This window comes from Hibiscus syriacus, unplaced genomic scaffold, assembly GCF_006381635.1.
Source record: "Hibiscus syriacus cultivar Baekdansim isolate YM2019G1 unplaced genomic scaffold, ASM638163v2 tig00110569_pilon, whole genome shotgun sequence".
NCBI classification, from domain to species: domain Eukaryota; kingdom Viridiplantae; phylum Streptophyta; class Magnoliopsida; order Malvales; family Malvaceae; genus Hibiscus; species Hibiscus syriacus.
In genome coordinates this window covers 1,039,653-1,051,900 of record NW_024062784.1, presented here as the reverse complement: position 1 = coordinate 1,051,900, position 12,248 = coordinate 1,039,653, and the positions used below count along the sequence as shown (strand labels likewise).

The 12,248-nt window shown below is 34.1% G+C and overlaps 2 protein-coding genes across 2 annotated transcripts; both read right to left on the bottom strand.

Annotated features, from left to right (window-relative positions):
• Positions 1-385: 385 nt before the first annotated feature.
• On the bottom strand, positions 386-4,032 carry LOC120132508 (plant cysteine oxidase 3-like). Its single transcript, XM_039149246.1, has 5 exons — positions 3,722-4,032; positions 2,188-2,330; positions 1,645-1,807; positions 847-1,047; positions 386-734 (listed from the first exon to the last, which is right to left on the bottom strand). The coding sequence occupies exons 1-5, from the start codon at positions 3,942-3,944 to the stop codon at positions 613-615; spliced, it is 852 nt and encodes a 283-aa protein (XP_039005177.1). The 5' UTR covers positions 3,945-4,032; the 3' UTR covers positions 386-612.
• Positions 4,033-5,104: 1,072 nt separating this feature from the next.
• LOC120132546 lies at positions 5,105-8,042 on the bottom strand. Its single transcript, XM_039149289.1, has 4 exons — positions 7,787-8,042; positions 5,787-5,890; positions 5,615-5,669; positions 5,105-5,519 (listed from the first exon to the last, which is right to left on the bottom strand). Exons 1-4 carry the CDS (start codon positions 8,014-8,016, stop codon positions 5,387-5,389), a joined length of 522 nt encoding a protein of 173 aa, XP_039005220.1. The 5' UTR covers positions 8,017-8,042; the 3' UTR covers positions 5,105-5,386.
• Between the last annotated feature and the right edge of the window lie 4,206 nt (positions 8,043-12,248).

The following is a 12,248-nucleotide window of genomic DNA, read 5'->3' as shown; positions in this document are numbered from 1 at the left end:
TGATAAATTTAATGACTTTTATAATTTATGACCAAAATGATCATTTAAGTATAGTTCAATGATCTTTAGTAGACTTTATCCTTTAATTTAAAGTAATGTTTACATTTTTATCACTTTGTCTGATTTTTTATTTTAATCCGTTATCTTTCAAAAGTTATATTTTGCTCACTTATAATCAATTTATCGTAAAATGGTCACTCACTCGAACGTTATTTTTAGTAATATCGATTATGTGCACAAAAAAAGATAATTTATAATTTAACTAAAATATTAATTTAATCCTCTCTTTCTCTGCAATCGAAAAATACTTTTTTCAACCACAAAAGCGTTAAAGTTTTAGAATTAATTAAAAATTGAAGGATTCGAGCAAACATCAACGTAGCTAGTGAAAGGTGAAGATCACTGATCATACAGCCTACTGAGAAATTTTGAGATTGTACAACTTTTAAGGTTACAGTTTTGACCTCATTGAATGAGCATTTCTTATTTGCATGTGGTTAATGGTTAAGGCCATGGCTGTCTTCTCAGAGCTTTCCATGGGTTTCAGGCCAAAGAACTGATCTAACATCATACTATCTACCAATCGCTGCCGAAGAGTTGCCGCACGGAAAGCTAAACCCGAATAGATGGGCCGACATATACACCTGATCGCATGTATAGATCGTCCGGTGTTTCGATTTCTGCAAGCCATGCATACTCCTCTTCCTTTCCGTTGCTTATCCGAGCTCCATTTCCTGCAGAATCAGCAGAATGAGTCTTTTTAACAAGTTTGGTTATTTACGACCGAACTTTCTCAAGACATTCAGTCGAAAAAAAATAAAACTTCCACACGATCGGTTAACTTACCAAAGGTGGAATACGGATAGTCGACATAGTAAGTGCATTTTCGACCTAGATCTTCTCTGTAAGGAGGAGCAAGTACATCGAGCACTGCACAAGGGGTGACAGCGGTAAAGCAGTGCAGATTTCCCCCACTTTTCTGGTACAAAACGGAGGTTCCGCATGGTGCAGTTAAAACTTTATCGGACACCAATCTTGCTAACCTTACTGCCAAAAAGAAATTCTGTAATAAGTTTCTGACTTAAAAGAAACAGAATCATACTGAGTTAACACGAACCGATCTGAAACCACAGAGCATTATAATCTCAACCAACTTTTAAAAAGAAAAAACTATTTATCATGAGAAAGAGAATGTTGAGAAGACAAGCAGCCAGTTCATGAAGATCATGGTCAGGAAAGTAATGCAAGATAATCCCGCAGCTAGGTTGCTCCGACTCAATTTTTCTTGAATAACTCCTGTCCGACAAATACTTCATATGATAGGGGGAATATGACTTTAGAGACCCTCCAAATACATGCAAACTAAGAAAAAGATTAATCAAATCCGTACTTGACGCCCGCCCGTAACATAGCCTAAAAGAACTTGTGGTTTTAAGAAAAACTCAGTATATCTCTCTTCTTTCTACGTTGTAACTGAGCTATTTGATGGTATCAAATGTTCTTATATACCATTTCCACACATTGAATGAAGGTTGGCAGTCTTGATGGGTGGTTTTACTAAAAATAACCAAACTAAAATCACCTTTCATTACCAGCAAGATGTCATGATAATTGTTACTAAAAGAATGTAGATTGAAACCAAACCTTGAGGGCAACCTGGCTCCTGGCGTTCCTTAATGCATGCTGGTTCAACCCAATCATAAGCCTTCACGTGCATTGACCCGTAAAGAACTTTGCTGAATACAGTCATCCCAGGATGGTCATGCAATGGAATAACAGCAGAAGTAGGAAAGCAGAATATACACATCTGCATAGAGCATACTTTGTTCAAGAAACTAGGAGTAAAGTACAAAGATAGTATAACATTAAGAATATGATTTTTTTTCCATCCGGTTTTAAACAAACTCTGGTTCAGAAGCGGCTCAAAAACGGGTACTAATGTTGTGGTATCCGTACCTCCAAAAGAGGCCTACGGAAACACAAAAGCAAGAAAAAGAAACAATTTAAAATTTTATATCTATATAACTACAACCTCATGGACATGGACGCAATGGAAAGGTGCATGTAAGACCTGAAATGGAAACCTTGAAAAGAAAAAAATATCTGGAGGAGGATTAGTCATATGAAACTCCGAAGAGAGGGGCAAGGAAACGTAAGTGTAAATAAGATTTATATTGTAAGGCTCACCGTAAAACTATCACATTCATGAACGTCCACATAGGTTATTGGTTGAGCCCATCGAGCCACTCTATTCAGTCCAAAAAATCCATGCCCCCGATCATCGTTTGGACTTTCCTCTTTAACTCCAACATCAGCAGGGACAATTGTGTCTGTAAAATGGCATATATAAAATAATAATATTAATCATAATTCCATTCTTATAAAGTAGCAATATCACTCATTAGAATTGACACACAAAAACGGATGAGTTCCATCGACTTCAAAACTTTGGAAAGCCAATTACCTATAGGATTATGATCCAATACCGTTTAGACATTATAATATGTAAGACAAATGGGAATTCAAGACTGAACTAATCAGAAATACTAGATATTGCAATTGACTTGCCAGATTTTCTACTACTCATTCCTCATTTCATCTTTGTCAATCTACAATTAAATTGGTCGCCCATGATACTCTGATTTGGACGCGAGTGTGGGGTATAGATATGTGTCTGATAAGGATTTTTCAAGTTTTTCCATGTCTTTAGAGCGTCCTTAGAGGATCATATCCCCATACTCATGGCAAGATATGTGTTGGACATGATTCCTAATATTTCTAGCATCTTTGTGTAAATCGGAAACTATAAGAAGCTGAACCGATACTCTAAGCCAGTTTACAACTACTTTAAAAATTTAAACACAGAACATCTAATGGCATGCGCTGTAAGGGTTTATTTACTTTCGGTAAATAAACGACAGATTCTCATGTAAAATATCTCTAAGAGTTAGGGGCTGTTTGTTTATTCAGCATTGAATGCTGAATCGTTCAATATTCAGTGCGTTTGTTTATCACCTCAGAATGATTCAATGCTGACTGACAGAAGTACATTCTGAATCATTCAGAGCCAGTTATCAAACAACAAGTCACATTCATAGTCTCTGAATCATTCAGCGCTTAATAATTCTGAAGTAAACAAAGAGCACCTTACTTTTCCACATTTGGATTAGGCAGTTGAGGTTACCTGACTGAAAATCATCACCATCAACAAACATCAAAATCCGATTCAATAATCAATTGTTTAAAGCCATCATACCATAGTCAGATGAATAAGAATCAAATCCCCGACACATTACGAAACTCATCACGCGACATTAGTCTCCAAACAAACATCTTTCACTCTTGAAGACCATCTTATTCAACAACACTAAACCACAAAACCGAGATCTAACAAAGAACATAAAAAAACAACATAAATTGAAAGAAAAAATAACATAAACATTTCGACTATAATCTGCCCATAACTTCTACAATTATAGTTGATTCAGCTAAAAAAAACAACAAATTTTCTCCAATAAGCCAGCTCAACACAACTCAAAAACATTCACAAGATTCAATTTTTCTCCATTCTAAAACCCTAATCAACCCAAACTTTCACATAAAACATCACAATAAACAAAACCCACATGCAGAATCCACGCAGACTTTGACACACAAAAAAAATATGAAAAAAAAATCAGCAAAATGGAGGGGAAGGGTAATAATGAAACAAAAAAAAAACCCAGAAGAGAGCAGAGTTTGTGGACGGGCTGAGGAGGAGCAGAAGACAAGCCGGAAGGTGTAAAAGTGGATTTGCAGAGATCATAAAGAAGCTGCACTTTAGGAGAATTGGTGTTGCTCATAGCCATATGTAGCTTTTGCTTTGGAATATACAAAGCAGAAAGTGCTTTCTGCTGTAGAAATACCATGGCCTTATCCGTTACTTTTTGGATCTCTGAGAACATTTTTTGGTATATTTTGGGTGTAATTCTTTTTCCCCTGGTTTTTAGAAGATTTCTGCAAGTGGTTTTGAGAATCAGTGCAAACTGCTGTGCTGTGTGATGATTATTACACCTGGGTTTGGGTCCAAATCGGGCTTTAATACAATTTACAATTCATAATTAAAAGATCAATCAAGTACGTTAAAAACCACTAAATTATATTTAAATTTGATGATTAAATTTTTAAAAATTATAAAATAAATATTAAATTACTATAATATATTATTTATACTATAATAATTTCAAAAAGAATAATAAATTTAAGGATTAATACAAATAAGTACTTAAACTATACTCAAAATTGATTTTTGATGTCTAAAGATTTTTTTGTTAAAATAAATGTCTAATATTTTCTCTGTTATAATTTTAGGTGTCAATCGTTAAATGACACATGTCACGTATATATTTTTTAAATAAAATATTATTTTAAAATAATTTTTAAATAAAATTTGAATGTGACATATGTCATTTAACGATTTTTTAATAGTATACACCTAAAATTGTGACGAAAAAACATTAAGCGCATATTTTTAACAAAAAATCTTTAGACACCAAAAGTCAATTTTGAACATAATTTAGATACTTATTTTTATATTAAATCTAAATTTAATATATCAATTTGTACTAATTAAGAACGCACACACATTTCTAAAAAAATAACATTTCGTTTTATCCCTGAATTAATTCTGCTTTTACGTTAATTTAAGCTTATAGAATTAAGGTCACTTTAATAAATAAATAAATATATATATATATATATATATATATATATATATATATATGTGTGTGTGTGTTTTTCAAATTAAAATATATTCAAATATAATTATTTTAAATAATTTTTTTATTAATCTATGATAAATAAAAAATAACATCTATTTAAAGATAAATTCTTAATCTTTTGACAATGATTGTTCACACTTCTAATATTTATGGTACTCGAATTCGGGTTCTCAAGAATAACAATAATTCTAACAATAATTCTTTTTGATTTTAGCCATTTAAAACAATTTGAATATGATAAATTTGTATAAAAAATATATAAACCGAATTTATTTTTCATTGACGGGGCCGCTTCGATTCGAGTCGTGTGGCTTATGGATATGTGGTTGTCATGTAGACATGGGCCAATACATGTTTATAAATTTTACAAGTTGGAGGATCTCGGCCTTCCATGTTTTTTGATGTATGATTGGCATCTTTGTGTTTTGCCTAAATTTTAAATGAGTCCCTATACTTTAAAACATTCTAATCAAACCTTCAAACTATCAATATGTTTCAATTAGGTCCTTCCATCAGACAAAAAAAAACTACTTGAGCATTAATTCTAAACACGTGTGCACATACTGCATGGACATTTGGATCCGATAAGTGGGAAAAAAAAACCAGATTGTTAGGGTGTCCAAGTATCAGCCATTCTTCTTGAGTGAAAGTTTGCCATTTGACATGTTCGTTAGAGTTTGTGGCTCGGAAACGGAACCACCGTTGCCGGAATCTTCGGATGCATGAACTGGGTCTGCAAATGATCTAGTGCAAGGCCACCTACACAAAAGAAGTTAGAATGGCGTATCCATTTAGTGTTTCGGCAACAGAGATTTCAAAGCAAATGAAAGTGTTGAGAGAAAGTTCATCCGTACCGGCTCGATAATATGGTTTCGTTATCTATAGTCGTTTTGTCGTCAAAAATGTTGCCTGAAAGAATAAAAACAATAGGAATCATGTTTGAATTGTTCCTTTCTATATGCATATCGCACTGGAGAATACCATGTAAAGTTCGAAGCAGAGCAAAATAGGAGAAGCAATGTATACCTCCATAGAAATTCTTCTTTGAGAAATATTTTGCCAACAACCGACGAGTGTAGTCTGCCTCGTATTTCTGGTACTTCTCGTTGTGTTCCGGATCATCCAGTATCCTAGCCAAATGGGAGCATATCAAAATAGAATCACTCTTTTAATAGTACAAAGAAAATATTCAAGATGCTAACCCAAGCTCAACACGACTACATGATTGATGTACGGATTAAACGACTCTTTCTCTAGGCAGTGCGTTCATTCATGACAAAATTACGAGTATCATTTATAAGATTTTGCTCCAATCTCCTGGAAACATCAAGGTATTTGCTTCTTATGCGTTTAATCAAGGTGTGATTCAGAGAGCATACATACCAATGCATGAAAAGCACCGCCGATCATTTTCAGTCACTTTGGATTTGCAATATATTCTAAGCAATTCGAAGAATACATAGTAACATGATCGCTCTAGCATTAGCAATAACTTACCTTACTGAGACTCGGTGCAAGTTTAAAATGCAGGTATATGTCTGACACGGGTATGTTTAATTTTTTTTCTAAGATCTTTTCATATGTTAGGAGGGACCTTGGAGGGTTATATCCCATACCTACACCCAAAAATGTGCAGGACAGAGTATTTCAAGAAAACTGAAGTGTCGGAACAACAAAATCTCGAACTACAAATTAGTCAAGATTTACACACCCAAAAGAATATAATTCAGCAATATATTGTCCTGTAATCTACCTAGAATATGAATACTAGCATTACATAGTTCAAACAAAAGATACCCCTACAACAGACTTATAAATCTTCTATATTTGTACCGCAAATCAGTACTACATACAACTGAAAACCTTTTTGAACCAAAAGCAGAAGTCATAACACGAAAGAAAGTAAAACATTGATATGACCGAAATACAACAATTCTAACAATCATTTCCTGGAAAAGGAAACAAATATTTTTCCATTTCTATCGCTGGAAACACAGGGCACGAAAGGATCAAAAGAACTGTATTGGAAAATTCAATATATAAACGGCAAACCTTCATCGACCATTTTCATTTCAATGAAATTGTAAGCTTCGCCTCCTGGAACAAGTTTCAAAAACTGCAGAGAAATAGTAGGTCACCTATTCTCGAGACTTCATTCACATTTTAAGAACTACTAGGCGTTGGTGAACTAATAGGCAGTTTGTGGAGATAGCTTTTACCCCTGATAATTCTCACTGACTATGTACTATTGGAATCACTGATTTGATATCAACAAGTCTCGGTTTGAAGAGGCTCGTAAACAGAAAACGTCTAGAAATAATACTGTGGCAAGAGATTCAATTAACCAAGGTCTAGAACTAGAAGCTGAAATTTCACTGCATCCATCAATAGGATCATAAATGGAAAACATCACAAAATAATACCCGGTGCAGGCGATTCAATTAACTAGATTCAGAAGCTGATTTTTACCTGCACCGACAATAGGCTTAGAAAAGGCATTTATAACTCGACCCAAATAAACCACACTCTCTGGTATCTAACTTAACCAAATCACCAACGAGGAGAATTTTCTTCTATTGATCACAACTACTCATTAAATAAGTTTGCTTTATATAATTCATCAAATTTGACAAAATATTAAATTCCTAATTTCATATTTATCTTTTGATTTAAAAAAATAATCCAAATATACAAAAGATGTTATATACCACCAACTGAATCAAGTTTAATGCTTTGTTTTCCCTTCAAAAATCATTCACTTAAACTGAAAATTACTGTTCCAGAATTGGGTTCAATCAAAGTTACAATGAAGCAATTACTTCCAAGTTCTTCAGTAGAATTTTATCTGAATTTAGAAATTTCACCAATGAAAAGAAAGAGTAAAGGTGACATAGAAAAACCTACCCAAACTGAAACAAAAATAGAACAATTATAAAGGGTAGGCCAAACACTGATAGGGAAAGGTATATAAAGAAAAACCCAGAAAAAAAATTCAAATTTAAGAATATTAGAAGAAACAAACTCACGCAAAATAATCAACAATTTGAGGCTTCTTTTCATCGACATTGAACGTTCCATTTTCGTTGAAGGCAGTATCAGGCAGGGTCTGAGGGGGCACAAGATCGGAGGGAACGGCAGGGGAGGACTCATAATGCCAAGGGATGAGGGTAGGTGATGAAGGCAGTGGTGGTGACGGAGGTGGTGGTGACGATGGCGGAGGTGGAGGTGGAGACGATGGTGGATTCGCGCTCGCCATGTTCGATTTTCAGACAAAATTCAGGTTTCCCGCAAACCCCCTTTTTATCTTTTTCCCGTACTTTTTGAATGGATAAACTACAAGTCACTGTTGTTTGAGTAATTTTATACATTTGTCACTATTATTTGAAAAGTTACATTATGATTATTCATGTTACTAAATTATCAGTTTATGACTTCTCATTTATTAATTTTAATTAAATAAAAATAAAATTATATCGTGGCATATTAATGAAATGTTCAAAATTTGAGGACCAAAAGCAATTTTATCAAATCCAGAAAACTATTATTATTTAGTTTTATTGTGAACAAATTGAACTAATAAAATTGAGTGAACAAAATATAATTTGGAAGTGATGTATGTTGATTCACCCATCTAAACGTTGGGCCTTAATTTTTTTTATGTTACTTTTAATATTTATATTTAGAGTTTATATTATTTAGGGAATGTATACAAATGGTTGTTTGACTATAAGATATTGTTTTATTAAATTTAGATTATTAAAAGTTATAAAATGGTCCTTTAACTATAGGGAGTTGTTTTGTTGAGTCCTTTAACAATTCAAAGTTACAAAATGATCACTCGACTGTTCATTATGTTTCAAACTCATCTTTATTGTTAAAAATTTGATGACAATCTAAGTTGTACATTAACACGTTAACTAAGATATGATTAAAGATGATTTTATAATCTCAAACGAATATCATATCTCAATCAACATGTTAACATCCAACTCAGACGACCGTTAATTTTTAACGATAAAAGAATGATTTCGAAATATAATGAATAGTCAAGTAACCATTTTATAACTTTTAATAGACAATAGACTCAACAAAGCAACTCCCTATAGTCGAATAGATCCTTTTGTAATTTTTAATAATCAAATGATTCAATAAAGTAATATCCCATAATTAGGGGACCATTTGTGTACTTTACCCTATTATTTATTCCAATAATATTCCCTTGAAAAATTTAAATTTGAGTCCTCCTGAAGACACTAAATTTCATCAGATTTAAATAATGTTATTTCATATAATAATTTCTAACCACATTACATAATATACATACTTAAATTCTTTTCTTTTTTTTTTACAGGCCCTTTACAAATAAAATGATAACAAACGGCCCAAATACAGGTGACCCAGATCCAACGCCTCAGCAGCCCAAGGCACGTGACCAATAGGCTAGGGTTTCCAGAAACCCTAGCGCCGTTCTCTCCTTCAACTCCCATGGCTGCACGTTTCTTCTCTCCAATGGATCCGAGTTCTCCGGCGCAAGACTCTCGGCCACCAAACAACCACCAATAAACGTAAGCACATGAGACACCAAGCAAAGCAGCGTGTGTTAGTGGGATTCCAAACAACCAACAAGTCGAGTTTCACTCGGATTAAAACACTAAAAATAGGACAATATTTTGTATTATAAATAGACGCATGTAATCAACACAGAGGGGGGTTTTTTTTTAGGGAGAGATTACGGCGAATACACACAGAGAGTCACCATAGCAAGCACAAAGAAAGTCAGAACACTTGTACAACATTTCGAAACAAGAAATAAAAGCGAGGTATATTAGTTGTTTACCTTTTGGTTCGCTTGATCCTTTGCACGTCAAATTTATCGTCCATCGTGTTGTTTTGAGTTGAAAAAAATCTTTTGGCCGATGAAAAGGTGTTTTCATTCGAGATCGTTTGTATAGATCTACGGAAACCCGAGGCCTATTTCAAAAAAAAGGTTTGAGATTTGAGTCAAAGGGGAGAAAGGCTTTCAGAAAAACCAATTTTTTATGGGTTTGCCGCCGATGATCGGTGGCCGGCGCCGACCAACGGCGGCCGGCGAGGCGGCGTGTGGCCATTTCTGGGATTTACGGCGGCGTGTTCTTCATTTCTGAAGAACACGCATGAACAAATGAAGGAGACGAGAGAAAGAGAGGGGAGCTCTCGGGCGAGGAAGGGAGAAATGAAGAGAAAAAAGGTTTTTGGGCTTTATACATAGCCCGTGCGGTGACCCGCGCGTCAACCCGACCCGGGGAAGGATCCGCGTGTTTTGTTAAAAGGGGTAAACTTCATTTGGCTCCCTATGTTCTGAAAAACATTCAATTTGGTCCCCAAACCGGTTGGGTAAACTTCATTTTGGCTCCCTCTGTTTTAAAAAACGTTTAATTTGGTCCCCAAATCGGTTTAATTCCCTTGGTTATATTCTGATTCTGCCATCTAACTTTATTTTGTTTCATTTTACCCCTTTATACTTATATATATTTATATATCTCGTATTTGCTCTTTTATACATAGGTATTTGGATTTTTATTTATTTACACTATAATATATTCCTATTTAGTTTATATATACATTACTTATTTTTCTTCTATTACATGCTATTTATATATATATATTACTCATATTTGCTTTTTTTATTTTCTTTGTTGTTATATTTTTATGGATGTATTTTTTTTTACCTATCTATTTATATTTTTGTATTTTTTCGTCTTTTCTATTAATACTTTTTGTTGTGTTTCACAAATTATTATATTCGTATATATTATTTTTAATTTAAATATTACTATTATCTTCTTTTTACTAATTTATATATATATATATTTGCGTTATTATTATTATATACGTATACTTTTTTTTCTTCATTGATTATTTTTGCTTAATGTTATATTTTAATATATATGTATATATATATATATATCTATGTATATACTTGTAATAGTTTATATATATCTATTATTATTATGTGTACATTTCAAATATTTTATTCGATTACCTTTTCTTTACTTTGTTTTTATTTCTTTGATGATCATCTTTTTATTCATTGTAATTTATTTATTCGTTGGTTGTATGTAGATTATCAATGTTTCACTTATTTATTTTACTCTGCTATTAACCCTTTTTTTCACTATTTTTATCTTCATTCTTGTTTCCCTTATTTTTCATTTTTTTATTTTTGTTCTTTAACGTCTGTATTGTTAAGGGAATTTCAATCAATCAAGGGTAAGTAGTTCAGATCGGTGTTTTTACCTTTTAGTTTAACTTTCAATTCTCTTAATTAAAGACAACTGGAAATTACATAGTACCGAAAGGGCAGTTCAAGGGTGCTAATCCTTCCTTGGCTGTAATCGACTCCCGAGCCCGACATATTTCCGGTAAGACGCAGATCAGGTAAGAAATAGGGTATCCGATCAACCCATTTATTTTAAAATAAATGATCGGTGGCGACTCCAATCCACATTTTTCAAGTCGAAGCCCAATTCCGGGGCCCATCCGAAAGACGGTTCCGACAGCTTGGCGACTCCGCTGGGGACCTAGGTAAGTGAGTCAGGCTAAGGTAATTTCCAGTTGTCTTTTTAACGAAAAGGGTAAGTATAAATTTTAAGGTAAAATTTCGATCCTTATTGCTTACTTTTGATTATATTTTTCGAGTAAATAGTTGGACTGACCGTTTTCTAATGATTTCAGCTTTCCAAACTTTTTCATCCAAAGGCTCTATACCCGAGCTCCGAACCCTATTTTAAGTGGGGGTGAAAGCGACGCCTTCGTGTGAATTTATTCACCGTGCGGGCCTAGCAAGCAGCCTTCGGGATTCATACACCTTATGTCTTCGTGTGAATTTATTCACCGTGCGGGCATAAGGGAATGTGTCCCCTCGAGTTTAACTTAGTCCATACAAGCCTGTGATGGGCTTAGGACTAAGGGTCTGGCAAGCCCAAGGGGGCACCGACAAGGAAAACTCGGGTACCGTTTTTTAAAACCTAAACCGGGAGACCATGAAGAATTAGAGCCTACCCCGAAACCACGTTCCAAAACTTAGGATTTTTTTTACCCTAACCATGTTTTTGTTGCGTTTTTTTCCTTCCGTCATTTTTTTTATTTGTATTCTTATTTTACTAACGTTTTTGCCTTTGTGTTTGTTTTCTAGCATTTGCATCATTACAAGAGGCTATTGATCCCTAAAAAGCGTTTGTTATACACAAAATAATTCGAATTAATGGACAAAGGTGTTGTAATACAAGAGATTGAAAACGCTGAGGCACGACTATGGTCCGAGAAGGCTCAGAAGGAGAAGGGAGACAGTCTTCAGGGAAACTATGTGTCAGAACTGGTTAGTTATGCCGCTGTTAGCCTGAAACAGAATAATGTCCAAGAGCTGCGAAACATTTGGGACAGTTGGAAGAATGACAGAAAGCAGAAGTTCAGCCAACGATATGGTGATATCGCCCTCTTGCTCCATGT

What these genes read in the sequence shown, in the direction of transcription:
- LOC120132508 (XM_039149246.1), bottom strand. Translation starts at nt 3,944, where the DNA reads ATGTTCTCAGAGATCCAAAAAGTAACGGATAAGGCCATGGTATTTCTA. An exon ending in CAAACTCTGCTCTCTTCTGG is followed by an intron (nt 2,331 to 3,721) that starts GTTTTTTTTTTG and finishes GCCATTTTACAG; the next exon opens with ACACAATTGTCCCTGCTGAT. An exon ending in ATGAATGTGATAGTTTTACG is followed by an intron (nt 1,808 to 2,187) that starts GTGAGCCTTACA and finishes TGCTCTATGCAG; the next exon opens with ATGTGTATATTCTGCTTTCC.
- LOC120132546 (XM_039149289.1), bottom strand. Translation starts at nt 8,016, where the DNA reads ATGGCGAGCGCGAATCCACCATCGTCTCCACCTCCACCTCCGCCATCG. An exon ending in CAAATTGTTGATTATTTTGC is followed by an intron (nt 5,891 to 7,786) that starts GTGAGTTTGTTT and finishes CCATTTGGCTAG; the next exon opens with GATACTGGATGATCCGGAAC. An exon ending in AAAGAAGAATTTCTATGGAG is followed by an intron (nt 5,670 to 5,786) that starts GTATACATTGCT and finishes TTATTCTTTCAG; the next exon opens with GCAACATTTTTGACGACAAA.